Source organism: Rutilus rutilus, assembly GCF_951802725.1.
Source record: "Rutilus rutilus genome assembly, chromosome: 5".
Lineage (NCBI taxonomy): Eukaryota > Metazoa > Chordata > Actinopteri > Cypriniformes > Leuciscidae > Rutilus > Rutilus rutilus.
The window spans coordinates 2268230-2281827 of NC_140213.1; the positions used below are offsets into that span (position 1 = coordinate 2268230).

At 41.8% G+C, this 13598-nt stretch overlaps 1 protein-coding gene across 2 annotated transcripts in view; it reads left to right on the forward strand.

The window, feature by feature from the left end:
• Positions 1-13598, forward strand: part of abcc8b (ATP-binding cassette, sub-family C (CFTR/MRP), member 8b) — a 69344-nt gene that overhangs the window by 13139 nt on the left and 42607 nt on the right. For both annotated transcript variants that reach the window (XM_084409755.1, XM_084409756.1), the window contains exons 6-14: positions 143-385; positions 2822-3010; positions 4194-4358; positions 4843-4998; positions 5092-5226; positions 6390-6552; positions 12300-12340; positions 12493-12644; positions 13346-13448. In XM_084409755.1, coding sequence (XP_084265881.1) covers positions 143-385; positions 2822-3010; positions 4194-4358; positions 4843-4998; positions 5092-5226; positions 6390-6552; positions 12300-12340; positions 12493-12644; positions 13346-13448 — 1347 coding nt within the window. The remainder of the gene's footprint in view (positions 1-142; positions 386-2821; positions 3011-4193; positions 4359-4842; positions 4999-5091; positions 5227-6389; positions 6553-12299; positions 12341-12492; positions 12645-13345; positions 13449-13598) is intronic.

A 13598-nucleotide genomic window follows, 5' to 3' on the forward strand; every position in this document is an offset into this window, starting at 1 on the left:
GAATCCCTGCATCCATGTTCCAACGTTAAGTGAAAAACTTTCCAAAACAGCAGCAGCAAAATGATTGTTGATGTTTTTGAGATGGAAATGCACATAAAGCTGTCGAAGCTTCACTAAAGCCTGCGTTCTCGTTGGGTTTCAGCGCTACATGTGGTTTGCGTTTCCCACGGAGGTGAAGCCACCCGATGATCTTCAGGATCTGGGCGTTCGGTTCCTCCAACCTTTCGTAAACCTGCTGTCGAAGAGCACGTACTGGTGGATGAACACCTTCATCACATCTGCACACCAACGGCCCATCGACCTGAAAACCATCGGCAAGCTGCCCATATCCATGAGGGCTCTCACCAACTACCAGAGGCTCCGCAAGGCCTTCGACGCGCAAACGGTGCGTTCATTCCTTCACTGCGTCAGAGGAATCCGTGTAACATTAGGAGAATTACCAAGTTTCACTTTATTCTATTGAGACATTTATGATTTAGCCAGTGCTGGGTAGATTTACTTTTAAATTGTAGTTAATTACAGATTCCAAATTAGAAAAATGACAAAAGTTGTAGTTAGTAACGTTATCTAGATTACTCTACTAGATTACAAATTTTTATGGTAATGTATTCTGACTACTTTTTGATTACTTTTTAGAATTATTTTGGACCTGACTTGTTTATCGCATTGATTTTAACATAATAATCTTGTACCATTTTGATATAAAAATACAAAAAAAAAGAAAATATATTCCATTCAGAAAAAATAAGTTTGTTTTATTATTATTATTATTATTTATTATTATTATTATTGACATCATTTAATATTGACTTTATTATTAACTTAAAATATAAGTGCTTGCTTCAAGTAAATATATTAGGGCAAAGCTGACAAAAAAAAGTTGGATCCCTGCATTGTATATAAATATATAACGTATGAAATCACGTGCATTTGTAAATTGTAATGTGTTTGAAAGACGAAAGCCTTACAGAGATAACCTTTACATGGTAAAGTGACTCACTGAGTGATAATTCAAATAATAATTAATGAGTTTGTCAGGATGAATAGAAAGTTCAAAAGACCAGCGTTTATGTGAAACATTTGTAACATTACAAATGTCTTTACTGTCACTTTTTATCAATTTAATGCATCCTTGAATATTACACCTTTGAACAGTATTATACAACATTATGAAGAACATTGTTTCATACAACTCTATTTACTGTATGCAGATATTCATAGTCGTCATGATCGTCAAGTGAACTGTTTAGAAATCACTTTTAAAGGGGTGGTTGATTATGATTTGACTTTTCTAACTTTAGTTAGTGTGTAATGTTGCTGTTTGAGCATAAACAACATCTGCAAAGTTACAACTTGCTTGCAACGCCAAGGTCATGGGTTCGATTCCCAGGGAAAGCAAGAACTGATAAGAATGTAAATGTGTACCTTGAAATGCAATGTAAGTTGCTTTGGATAAAAGCGTCTGCCAAATGCATAAATGTAAATGTAAATGGCTGGTAGAGACTACATGACATTCCTCCCGGGTTAGTGACATCACCAACCCTATAATTTACATAAACCCCGCCCCCTGAACACGATTTATAGATTATCAAGACAGAATATGCTAATCAATGATAACACTTTTTGAGTCTCTCCATCATTGTCTGACTCCGGTTTGAACATAAAAGGCTGAAAGTGTTTGAAATGTCCAGTGCATGTGTGTGTGAGGTAAAAGGACACAAGCTCTTGAAGCTCCGCCCTCTGTGCCGGGAGCAGCAGCTCATTTGCATTTAAAGGGACAGACACAATAACGGTGCGTTTTACATGCTATATAAAAATATCTGTGGGGTATTTTGAGCTTAAATTTCACACACACACACTCTGGGGACATCAGAGACTTATTTTACATCTTGTGAAAAGGGCATTATACCACCCCTTTAAAGTTTGAGTTTGATGCATTGTGGAATGTTACAAACTCTTAATCGAAAAATACAGAGTGAATACAGACATAACATTTATGATATTACTCAAATTGTGCGCTGGTTCATGAAAGGTCAGCCATGTATAAGCTGGATTTCAGGGAAGAGCTGCATGTACGCAGACATTACATAAGTTTAAACAGCAGGATCTCTTTCTCTGCCAAAAGCAGAGATCAGCAAATTTTATTTTTTTATTTTTTTTGTCAGAACCCTCCTGTTGTTTTGTAGACGTGCACTTGTATAACCAGACTGCGAAGGTCCCGAATACAGCAGAATTGCTTTTATCCCCTTTGTCCTGAAAAAACAGACGGGACTTCAGAAACACTTCAGATTAAGCCCCTTATGTAAGACATGGTAGAAAATGTGTTTGGGTGTGGATTTTACATAATCTGTGCATCAGTTACTAAATTACCAGTTTAGAGGTTATTAAAATTAAATAGTCAGCGAATCTCATAATCCGCATCTGTCATCACTGCTGGCTCATCTGTCATCTCTTTCACCCACTTCTGGCCAAAATAACTTTGAATTTGGTTACATGTGTTTTTTTTCAAAATAACTTGCGAGATGTTTGATATTCCATCATGTAAGCAAAGTCAACAGTGATTACAAGGTGTTTGGTTTCATTTCTTCACTCATTTCATTTCTTTGTGATCTAATTGATGACTAGTCTAGTCTTGGGCTCTGGTTTAGACATCTATAAAATTTTCACTGACAGCCCGAATTTTGCCTTGTTTTAGCCTAGACGTCAGGGCCGTGTTCGGACGGCTATTAGACGTATTTTAAACGCAAAATTGCTTGCGTCTGCGTCTGTCATCCCCGCTGGTTCATCGGTCATCTCTCTCTCTCTCGGTGTGTGTGTGCAGGAGGACGGTCCGGTCCCGCTGAAGGGCTCGAGGTGGATCTGGCGTTCCCTTCGGCTGGCGTTCGGCAGACGTCTGGTGCTCAGCATCACCTTCCGCTTCATGGCGGATCTGCTGGGCTTCGCTGGGCCGCTCTGCATCTCGGGGATCGTTCATCACGTCAGCAGTGACAATCACAGCGCTCTGCCTCCGGTACCAATGCACATATTATAGCACCAAGTAACCTTACAAAGTTGGACCATGATATGTTTAAAGACCTATTTGCATTTTAAAATAATTTGGAATAATATTTTTGCCCCTTTCCAGTATTAATGTATTTTTTGGAGAGCAACAAGAAAGCATTATAGCGTTAGTAAGTTCCAGTGCAACATCTGAATCTGAATCTGAAAAACATCCCTGAAGTGCCAGCGTTTTAAATTTTGCCTCTTTGAATGTGTGGTATCCATGTTCCTGACAAACACTCAGGACAATTGCTTTGCGTTTCAGTTCAGTACTTGTCAAATCTGATTGTGTGCCACTGCATAATATTTGTCACTTGATATGCAAATGGTTTATGGAAAACCCGATTATTTTTATTTTTTTATGCATATTATTTTGAAACAAGTTCATATTACTTTCTTCTGAAATGTTTTGTTGCTAATTTGTAGGCGCACAATTTCTCTTGCTAGAAATAGATGATTCTCTGTTTTTACACAAGGAAGATGATGTAATGTTTATCTCATCACATGATCAGTTTGAACACACTTAAGTGGCTTCAAGAGCACAGAAATGGCGTTGATAGCTTTGAGATGGCTGAGGCATATTGCATGCTATTAGATGACTGTGTGCTCTTGAGCTTTAATGAATATGGGGAGTTTTGCATTCAAGTCACATTATTTTCCCCATATTCTCCATTGTTGCGGCTCCTCTCTTCCCAGTCTGTCAGTAACGCTCTGTTTAGCTCCTGTTTCTATGAAGCCCCTCCTTTTGAAAAGCACACTGTGCTCTGATTGGTCGAGCGCTTCGAGTGTGTTTGGGAAATGTCCCGCCTCTTACCATAACCGCCAGTTTAACACACTACTAACTAACTCAACCAGGCCCCGCACCTTTATTATGCGTATTAATTATTATAATGAGGAATATTGTGACGCGTTCGTTTCCGGAAGAAACTCAAGACTACAATGGAGACGTTTCAGGGAGTTCAGAAACACTGACACTGATATAGAGAAGAACTGGAGCTTTGCAGAGCTTTTTCATGCTCAAACGGCAACATTAAAGAAAAATCATTAAATTATGGGGTGAAATGTGACCTGGACATGTTTCTTCATGATTCACCCATTGATCAATATTTTACACACCTCACACACACACTCTTTTTCACTCTGTGTCTTTATAGGTGAAGCTGCTTGGAGTGCACTTCATCTCCTCGGAGGCGTTCTTGGCGAATGCGTATGTTCTCGCTGTTCTGCTGTTTCTGGCCCTTCTGTTGCAGAGAACTTTCCTACAGGCCTCGTATTATGTGGCCATTGAGACCGGGATAAAACTCAGAGGAGCCATTCAGGTATGATTAATAAACCCCGCCTGTCATTAAACTCTAGCTTTTATGTTCATTGTTCTGTTAAAGTTGGCACGAAACAGAAGTTGCACAAGTATTTTCTTCCCAATTGTGCCGTATATCCGAGAGAAACACTTCTGGAACAACAGCAAATGTGGGCGGGGCTTGATTGTGTCTGTGGGGAATTGATTGGATGGTTGTGGTTTGCTATTGGCTGATCTCATGTGAGTGACAGGTTGCCCCGCCCTCGTCATCAGAGAAGAGAAGAGATGCTGCTGTAATTCTGATTCAAGATTATTAAAACTATAATGATGTGCACTGATAAATCATTTAGTATAAACACTGCAATATTCCATAAAAAAATAAAATAAAATAAATTGTCCGGTTTGATTTCATGGTGACTTTAATTGGTAAGATGAAGATTAATGACAATCCTTTGATATTTTTCTAGTAACTTGGAAACATTTCGTCATTGTTCTTTTTCCCACAGACTAAGATTTACAATAAGATCATGCGCCTGTGCACGTCTAACATGTCTATGGGTGACATGACCACGGCTCAGATCTGCAGTCTCGTGGCCCGCGACACCAACCACCTCATGTGGTTCTTCTTCCTCTGTCCCAACCTGTGGGCCATACCGGTTCAGGTTAGCGTCAGGGATTGTTTCGTTTAACATTGTTCAACCACCTACATGTATATATGTCTGCATTGTAAATTCTGCCGATTATTTCATGTGTAGATTGTCATTGGTGTGTTACTCCTCTACTATCTGCTGGGAGTGAGCGCTCTGATCGGGGCGACTGTCATCATGGCTTTGGCTCCGCTGCAGTATTTCGTAGCCACTCGACTCTCACGCGCGCAGAAGAGCACTCTGGTGAGCAGTTCCGTCATAGATACTAGCCACGTTTCCATTACCCTTCATATTGCGCAAATTGAAATTGCGAATTTAAAATACGCCCAATGGAAAATGTCAATTTTGCAAAAACATTTTTACGCTCGCATGAGGTGGAAACTGTTTTACGCATTTACAGGTCACATGACGTAGATGGCGCGGTATGTTTGGAAAAGTTGCATAACATCGGTTAATGGAAATGCCGTCATTTCGCAATAGTTCTTTAACGACATTTAGAAAATTTCGCAAAAGTTTTGCCCAAATCTGTCATGGAAACGCTGTCAATAAATATAGTAACCCTGTAAAGCTTGACATTAAATTAATGGTCACATATTTCTTTAAAAAAATGGATTCATTTATTTAAAGAAAGTTTTCATATGTGTTGAGTATTTGATGCAACACACTTTTATATAGTATGATATAGTGAGAATATGGAGATCAATCTCAGGGAGGGAAAAAAGCTGAGCAAAAATATGCACTTTGGTGCAGATGCTGATATCTATATGGACAAAATGTGATGAAATTCTGATGCTTGTAATGTAAATCAGTGAGATATTTATCATATAGCAGACTATAAACATAAAATGCATATAAATATCAGCCATATATCTGCCAATAATATGTCTTGATAAAATGATATTTAAATGCTTAGTTTTATGATCAAAGCTCTGTAGTTTTAAAACATATAATGCAATTCAATGATAATAATGTATGATAATAAAGTAAACAGAAGTTGCTTCAGTCCAGTAAGTGTTCATCTTGAAATATTACTAATAATATAAATGTTATACAGTAAATCAGTGCAGATTTCTCAGCAGAAAAACACGTGAAGCACGAGCTGAAGGAGGACATTTGTACTAAGACTTTTACTTGCTAAAAATGTCTAAACTATCAATCAGACGACAGAATGCATGGAGTAGATCGTATGCGACAGATTTATCAGCAAAGTTTTGATCATGTTGATCATTTAGAGGCCTTAGAAATTCATTTCTCAAATATGATACAGTAGCCTTCATAAACTTAGAAATAGAATAGAAAGCATATACTGTACATCAGCATGAGTGTATTGTAAAATCAGTCAGCATTGTGGGATTGTAATGCATGGAGTATGCAGTGATGTCATCGTGTGTGTGTGTGTGTTACAGGAATACACCAGTGAGAGACTGAAGAAAACCAACGAGCTTCTGAGGGGGATCAAGCTCCTGAAACTCTACGCGTGGGAACACATCTTCAGATCCAGCGTTGAGGAAACACGCAGACAAGAGCTGAGCAACCTCAGGACGTTTGCTCTCTACACGTCCCTCTCCAGTGAGCCTCAAATCACACCCCATATAAACGCTTTACAGAGTGTTTCTGCAGGATATATGTACTTTACTGAGTGTTTCTGCAGGATATATACGCTTTACCGAGTGTTTCTGCAGGATATATACGCTTTACCGAGTGTTTCTGCAGGATATATACGCTTTACAGAGTGTTTCTGCAGGATATATACGCTTTACCGAGTGTTTCTGCAGGATATATACGCTTTACAGAATGTTTCTGCAGGATGTATATGCTTTACCGAGTGTTTCTGCAGGATATGTACGCTTTACAGAGTGTTTCTGCAGGATATATACGCTTTACAGAGTGTTTCTGCAGGATATATACACTTTACCGAGTGTTTCTGCAGGATATATACGCTTTACAGAGTGTTTCTGCAGGATATATACGCTTTACCGAGTGTTTCTGCAGGATATATACGCTTTACAGAGTGTTTCTGCAGGATATATACGCTTTACAGAGTGTTTCTGCAGGATATATACACTTTACCGAGTGTTTCTGCAGGATATATGCGCTTTACAGAGTGTTTCTGCAGGATATATACGCTTTACCGAGTGTTTCTGCAGGATATGTACGCTTTACCGAGTGTTTCTGCAGGATATATACGCTTTACAGAATGTTTCTGCAGGATGTATACGCTTTACCGAGTGTTTCTGCAGGATATATACGCTTTACCGAGTGTTTCTGCAGGATATATACGCTTTACCGAGTGTTTCTGCAGGATATATACGCTTTACAGAGTGTTTCTGCAGGATATATACGCTTTACTGAGTGTTTCTGCAGGATATATACGCTTTACCGAGTGTTTCTGCAGGATATATACGCTTTACCGAGTGTTTCTGCAGGATATATACGCTTTACAGAATGTTTCTGCAGGATATATACGCTTTACCGAGTGTTTCTGCAGGATATATACGCTTTACCGAGTGTTTCTGCAGGATATATGTACTTTACCGAGTGTTTCTGCAGGATATGTACGCTTTACCGAGTGTTTCTGCAGGATATATACGCTTTACAGAGTGTTTCTGCAGGATATATACGCTTTACCGAGTGTTTCTGCAGGATATATACGCTTTACCGAGTGTTTCTGCAGGATATATACGCTTTACAGAGTGTTTCTGCAGGATATATACGCTTTACCGAGTGTTTCTGCAGGATATATGTACTTTACCGAGTGTTTCTGCAGGATATATACGCTTTACCGAGTGTTTCTGCAGGATATATACGCTTTACCGAGTGTTTCTGCAGGATATATACGCTTTACAGAATGTTTCTGCAGGATGTATACGCTTTACCGAGTGTTTCTGCAGGATATATACGCTTTACCGAGTGTTTCTGCAGGATATATGTACTTTACCGAGTGTTTCTGCAGGATATGTACGCTTTACCGAGTGTTTCTGCAGGATATGTACGCTTTACCGAGTGTTTCTGCAGGATATATACGCTTTACCGAGTGTTTCTGCAGGATATATACGCTTTACCGAGTGTTTCTGCAGGATATATACGCTTTACAGAATGTTTCTGCAGGATGTATACGCTTTACCGAGTGTTTCTGCAGGATATATACGCTTTACCGAGTGTTTCTGCAGGATATATGTACTTTACCGAGTGTTTCTGCAGGATATGTACGCTTTACCGAGTGTTTCTGCAGGATATGTACGCTTTACCGAGTGTTTCTGCAGGATATATACGCTTTACCGAGTGTTTCTGCAGGATATATACGCTTTACAGAGTGTTTCTGCAGGATATATACGCTTTACAGAGTGTTTCTGCAGGATATATACGCTTTACAGAATGTTTCTGCAGGATGTATACGCTTTACCGAGTGTTTCTGCAGGATATATACGCTTTACCGAGTGTTTCTGCAGGATATATACGCTTTACAGAGTGTTTCTGCAGGATATATACGCTTTACAGAATGTTTCTGCAGGATGTATACGCTTTACCGAGTGTTTCTGCAGGATATATACGCTTTACCGAGTGTTTCTGCAGGATATATACGCTTTACAGAGTGTTTCTGCAGGATATATACGCTTTACCGAGTGTTTCTGCAGGATATATACGCTTTACCGAGTGTTTCTGCAGGATATATACGCTTTACTGAGTGTTTCTGCAGGATATATACGCTTTACCGAGTGTTTCTGCAGGATATATACGCTTTACAGAATGTTCCCTTTCAAAAGCTACAATCGATGCTGCGCTGCTTAGCGCATTGGGAACGTCTTTAATGAATATAGTGCACAAACACGTCGATGGAATCGACCGGAAGTAATATAGCCTCGGTCGGTGACGTCATCGGCGCGCACCCGCGACACGAGGCCATAATTAGATGAGCCGCAGGTGCATCGTCAGGTTTTTTGTCTTCAGACCTCTCTGTGTTTGGTGTGCAAGCATTTATCTCCTCTCTATCTACTATAGATCTTTGTTAGGAGTTGTTTATTCTAAGCTGACAGTGTGCAGATTTTCTCTTTCTCATCTTTTAACGGAGTTTAGAAAAAGTAAAAAAAGAGAAAGAGAAATGAGTCAATAGATTAAGCGCTGTGTCCCTCCATGTTCTCGTCCCATGTCAGAACTGGATACACAAGCTTACTGTTTTGTCTGTTTGGGGGAAGAGCATCTGCTCTTGTGTTGGAGCAGGGCGAGTGCAAGCATTGCGAGTTGTTTACAGTCAAAATGCTGCGCGCTCACCGTAGCTACTTCCAGACCGTACCCACATTGCCATCATGGGGCTCTCGCATTGATCTGGCTGACGAGCAAGAGATGGGTCCGTCCCTTTCGCTTGCTTTGTCACCAGATCCACGTGCTCCTGAAGCGCACACTGGTGCTTCTTCGGCTCACGCGGGGGATGACGAAATATCTCTTGGGTCTGTGGACTGTGAGCAGCCAGCCTCTGAGCGTTTCTCTCGCGAAGATAAATCTGTCGAGGAATTGCTCGAGGTGGTTACTCGAGCGGTGGCCAGGTTACAGCTTGACTGGCCACGCGATCAAGAGATACCCAAACAGTCTAAGCTAGAGGATAGGTTTCTGTCCGGTGACAGGGGGGAGGGACTAAAACACCAGTCTCTCCCCTTCTTCGAGGACCTCCATGGCGAAGTAAACTATATACTTGTCGCGTCTTTGTGCCCTTGACGTCGACTTTTTCGACTATCGTGGGGGCGAAGTCTCTCACCCGAATCTTCGATTAAGAAACCTACCCTCCCCACGAAGCCATGTAGAACAACATCAGCGCTCATGGGTAAAGCTTATCAAGCTGCAGGTCAGGCTGGCGCTGCGCTGCACACTATGGCAGTGTTACAGGTGTAACAGGCTGACCTGTTGAAGGACTTGAGTGTTGGCAGTACCATCGACGAGGAAGCCTTCACCGAACTGCGTAGAGCCACAGATCTGTCTCTCCGTGCTACCAAACAGACGGCCCGTGCAATCCGCCGTTCTATGTCAGCACTGGTTAGCACGGAGAGGCGTCTGTGGCTGAATCTGACGGGAATCAAGGATAAGGATAGAGTTTTCTTGTTAGATTCCCCAGTCTCACCCTCTGGCCTGTTTGGCGACTTTTGTGCAGTTCCTTCCTCACCGCACTCAAGGGGAGGGGCCATCGGCCACCCAACCTCTCCCCGGTCCTTCAAGAACCAGGGAGGTTAAGAAGCAGAGGATGGGGATGTATCGTAAGGATGGGGGACCGGCTCGCTGCACCCAGCAGCCTCCCAGACCAGACCTCAGGACTATTATCAATAAAAAGAGGAAGTCCTGATGGTCTGGCGCCCAGTCTGGTGGGGGTAGCCCCCCACGGGATGGGGCGCGTATTATATCTGACCGCCCCTTCTCGTTACTCCCACGAAACCTCTCCATCCCACCTCTCGTGCTTCGGGGGGCAGCGGTTTCCAGTGAATTGTTAGATGTTCCGTTGCTTCCTGCTTTAATCCAGGACACAGAACATCTAACATCCCCTCAAAAGGAAGTGTTAAAGTTGATACCACTATCAGAGAGTCTGGCAGCGTGGAAACTTCTGCCAGGCATTTCTGCTTGGGTATTAAGCACAGTGCAAATAGGATACAGAATCCAATTTATTTGTCGTCCTCCGCGTTTCAACGGCGTGGTCTCCACTTCCGTGAGACCGGAGCTGATGCATGTACTGTCACAAGAGCTACAAACTCTTCTGAGCAAAGAGGCCATAGAACATGTTCCTCTTCCAGAGAGAGAGTCGGGGTATTACAGCAGATACTTCCTGGTCCCCAAGAGGGATGGGGGGGTTGCGTCCAATCTTAGATCTTCGAGGCTTAAACCGAACAGTCAAAGCACTCAAGTTCAAGATGTTAATCGTCAAGATGGTCGTGTCGCAAATTCAACATCACGATTGGTTCGTCACGATTGATCTGAAGGACGCATATATTCACATACAAATATTGCCACAACACAGGAAATTCCTGAGGTTCGCTTTCGGGGGCGAAGCATACCAGTTTCGGGTTCTTCCATTCGGCCTAGCCTTGTCACCCCACACATACACAAAATGCATGGATGCAGCACTGGCTCCATTACGACTCCAGGGCATTCACATTTTAAATTATATCGACGATTGGTTAATACTAGCACAATCGCAAGAGATGGCGCGTCAACACAGAGACATTGTGTTAGCTCATCTAGTTTCTCTAGGGTTGAGACTAGAAAACTTCTTGGTTCTTTTCACACCAAGAAAAGTGTTCTTTCTCCTGCCCAGAGAACGACTTATCTCGGGGTCGTTTGGGATTCGATCACAATGTGGGCACAACTGTCTCCCGCTCGAATCGAGACCATTCGGCTAAGTCAGGCTAGGCCAAGATCGCACTGTTCGTCAGTACCAAAAGATGTTAGGTTTCATGGCTTCAGCATCCACGGTGATTCCTTTGGGGCTGTTGCACATGAGACCATTTCAGTTGTGGCTAAAAGCCAGGGGATTTCATCCAAGGGCCAATCCCCGAAGGCAAATAAAAGTGACACTCCGCTGGCTTCGTACACTGTCTCTGCGGTTCAGACCCCGGTTCCTCGTCTCGGGTCCCACTCTAGGGGCGCCTTGTCGTCGCAGACTGTTAACGACAGACGCCTCCCTGATGGGCTGGGGAGCTGTATTAAGTGGTCGTCCAGCTCAAGGGGAATGGGAGGGTCATCAGCTCGATTGGCACATCAACTGCCCTGAGTTGATGGCTGTATTTCTGGCCCTGAAATATTTTCTCCCCAGTTGAGAGGTTGTCATGTACTAGTGCGGATGGACAACACAGCGGCAGTCTCTTATATAAATCACCAGGGAGGTCTATAATGTGAAATGCAAACGGATTAAATATATTATAATGTAAAATGCAAACTTTGATTATTAAATATCTTATGATGTGGTATGAAAACAGATTATTAAATATCTTATGATATAAAATGCAAACTTTGATCATTAAAAAGATTATGATGTAAATACAAACTTGGATTATGAAATATATTATAATGTGAAACGCAAACTTAGATTATTAAATATATTAAGATGTAAAATGTGCATTTAATAAATATATTATCAAATGAAACATTAAAAAAATTAACTAAAATTGGTCCACAAAAAATACAAAAGCCAAAAAATTACAAACATAAAATGAAATATTAAAGATAAACATCCTTTTAAATATTTTAATTGACAAAATTATAAATATAATTTAGAATATAATTTTTATGCGACTTAGACATTCATCCATTAAAAATGCAATTATTTATTTTCTCCTCAGTCTTCATGAATGCCGCCATCCCGATCGCTGCTGTTCTCACAGTGAGTCTTTGCTCTTCTTTATACGACTGCATTCATTCCCTCTCTCTTATGTAATGCTCTCTGACAGCTCAGTTCATTCAGTAAAGCTGGTTTGATAATGGGAGAACAGTGTTTGTGTGACTCCAGCTGAACACACGTGTTCTCCTGCACAGATCTTTGCGGTGCACGTGCGAGTTCACAGTGTCTCAGACTCGGATCTGTCTCCCGCTGTGGCCTTCGGGTCCCTGTCGCTCTTCCACATACTGGTGACGCCCCTGTTCCTGCTCTCCAGTGTCCTGCACTCCACAGTCAAAGCCCTCGTCAGGTGATCTTCTTCCTCATCTTCATCATCATCATCATCATCCTCATCTTCCATATACTGGTGACGCCCCTGTTCCTGCTCTCCAGTGTCCTGCACTCCACAGTAAAAGCCCTCGTCAGGTGATCTTCATCCTCATCTTCATCATCCTCATCTTCATCTTCATCTTCATCATCATCATCATCATCATTATCATCCTCACCTTCCATATACTGGTGACGCCCCTGTTCCTGCTCTCCAGTGTCCTGCACTCCACAGTCAAAGTCCTCGTCAGGTGATCTTCATCCTCATCATCATCATCATCTTCATCATCATCATCGTCCTCATCTTCCATATACTGGTGACGCCCCTGTTCCTGCTCTCCAGTATCCTGCACTCCACGGTCAAAGTCCTCGTCAGGTGATCTTCATCCTCATCATCATCATCATCTTCATCATCATCATCGTCCTCATCTTCCATATACTGGTGACGCCCCTGTTCCTGCTCTCCAGTGTCCTGCACTCCACAGCCTTCATCATCATCATCTTCATCCTCATCTTCATCATCCTCATCCTCATCTTCGTCATCCTCATCCTCATCTTCATCTTCATCTTCATCTTCATGTTTCTGCCATTCATGCACTTCAATAACCAATGCTTCCTGTCATTATTTATTTTTGGATACACATTTAACCTAAAAAATGCATCTTTTTTTATACTTCTTCTCAGTGTGCAGAAACTGAGTGAATTTCTTGGCAGTACAGAGATTGCAACTGATCAGGATCCCATCGCCCAAAGTCCAGCGAACAACAACGGCAACATTAAGTCTGTCGTGAGTATGCACAAAAGCATATATTTTAAGGAAAGGATACATTTTATTTGAAAGTGAACTATTTTTAGATCCGGTCGCTTTAACGTGCGTTTGGGAACTAAACGTGCCAAACAGCTTCACATACTTAAAATAAGAAGTTTCAAGGGCTCC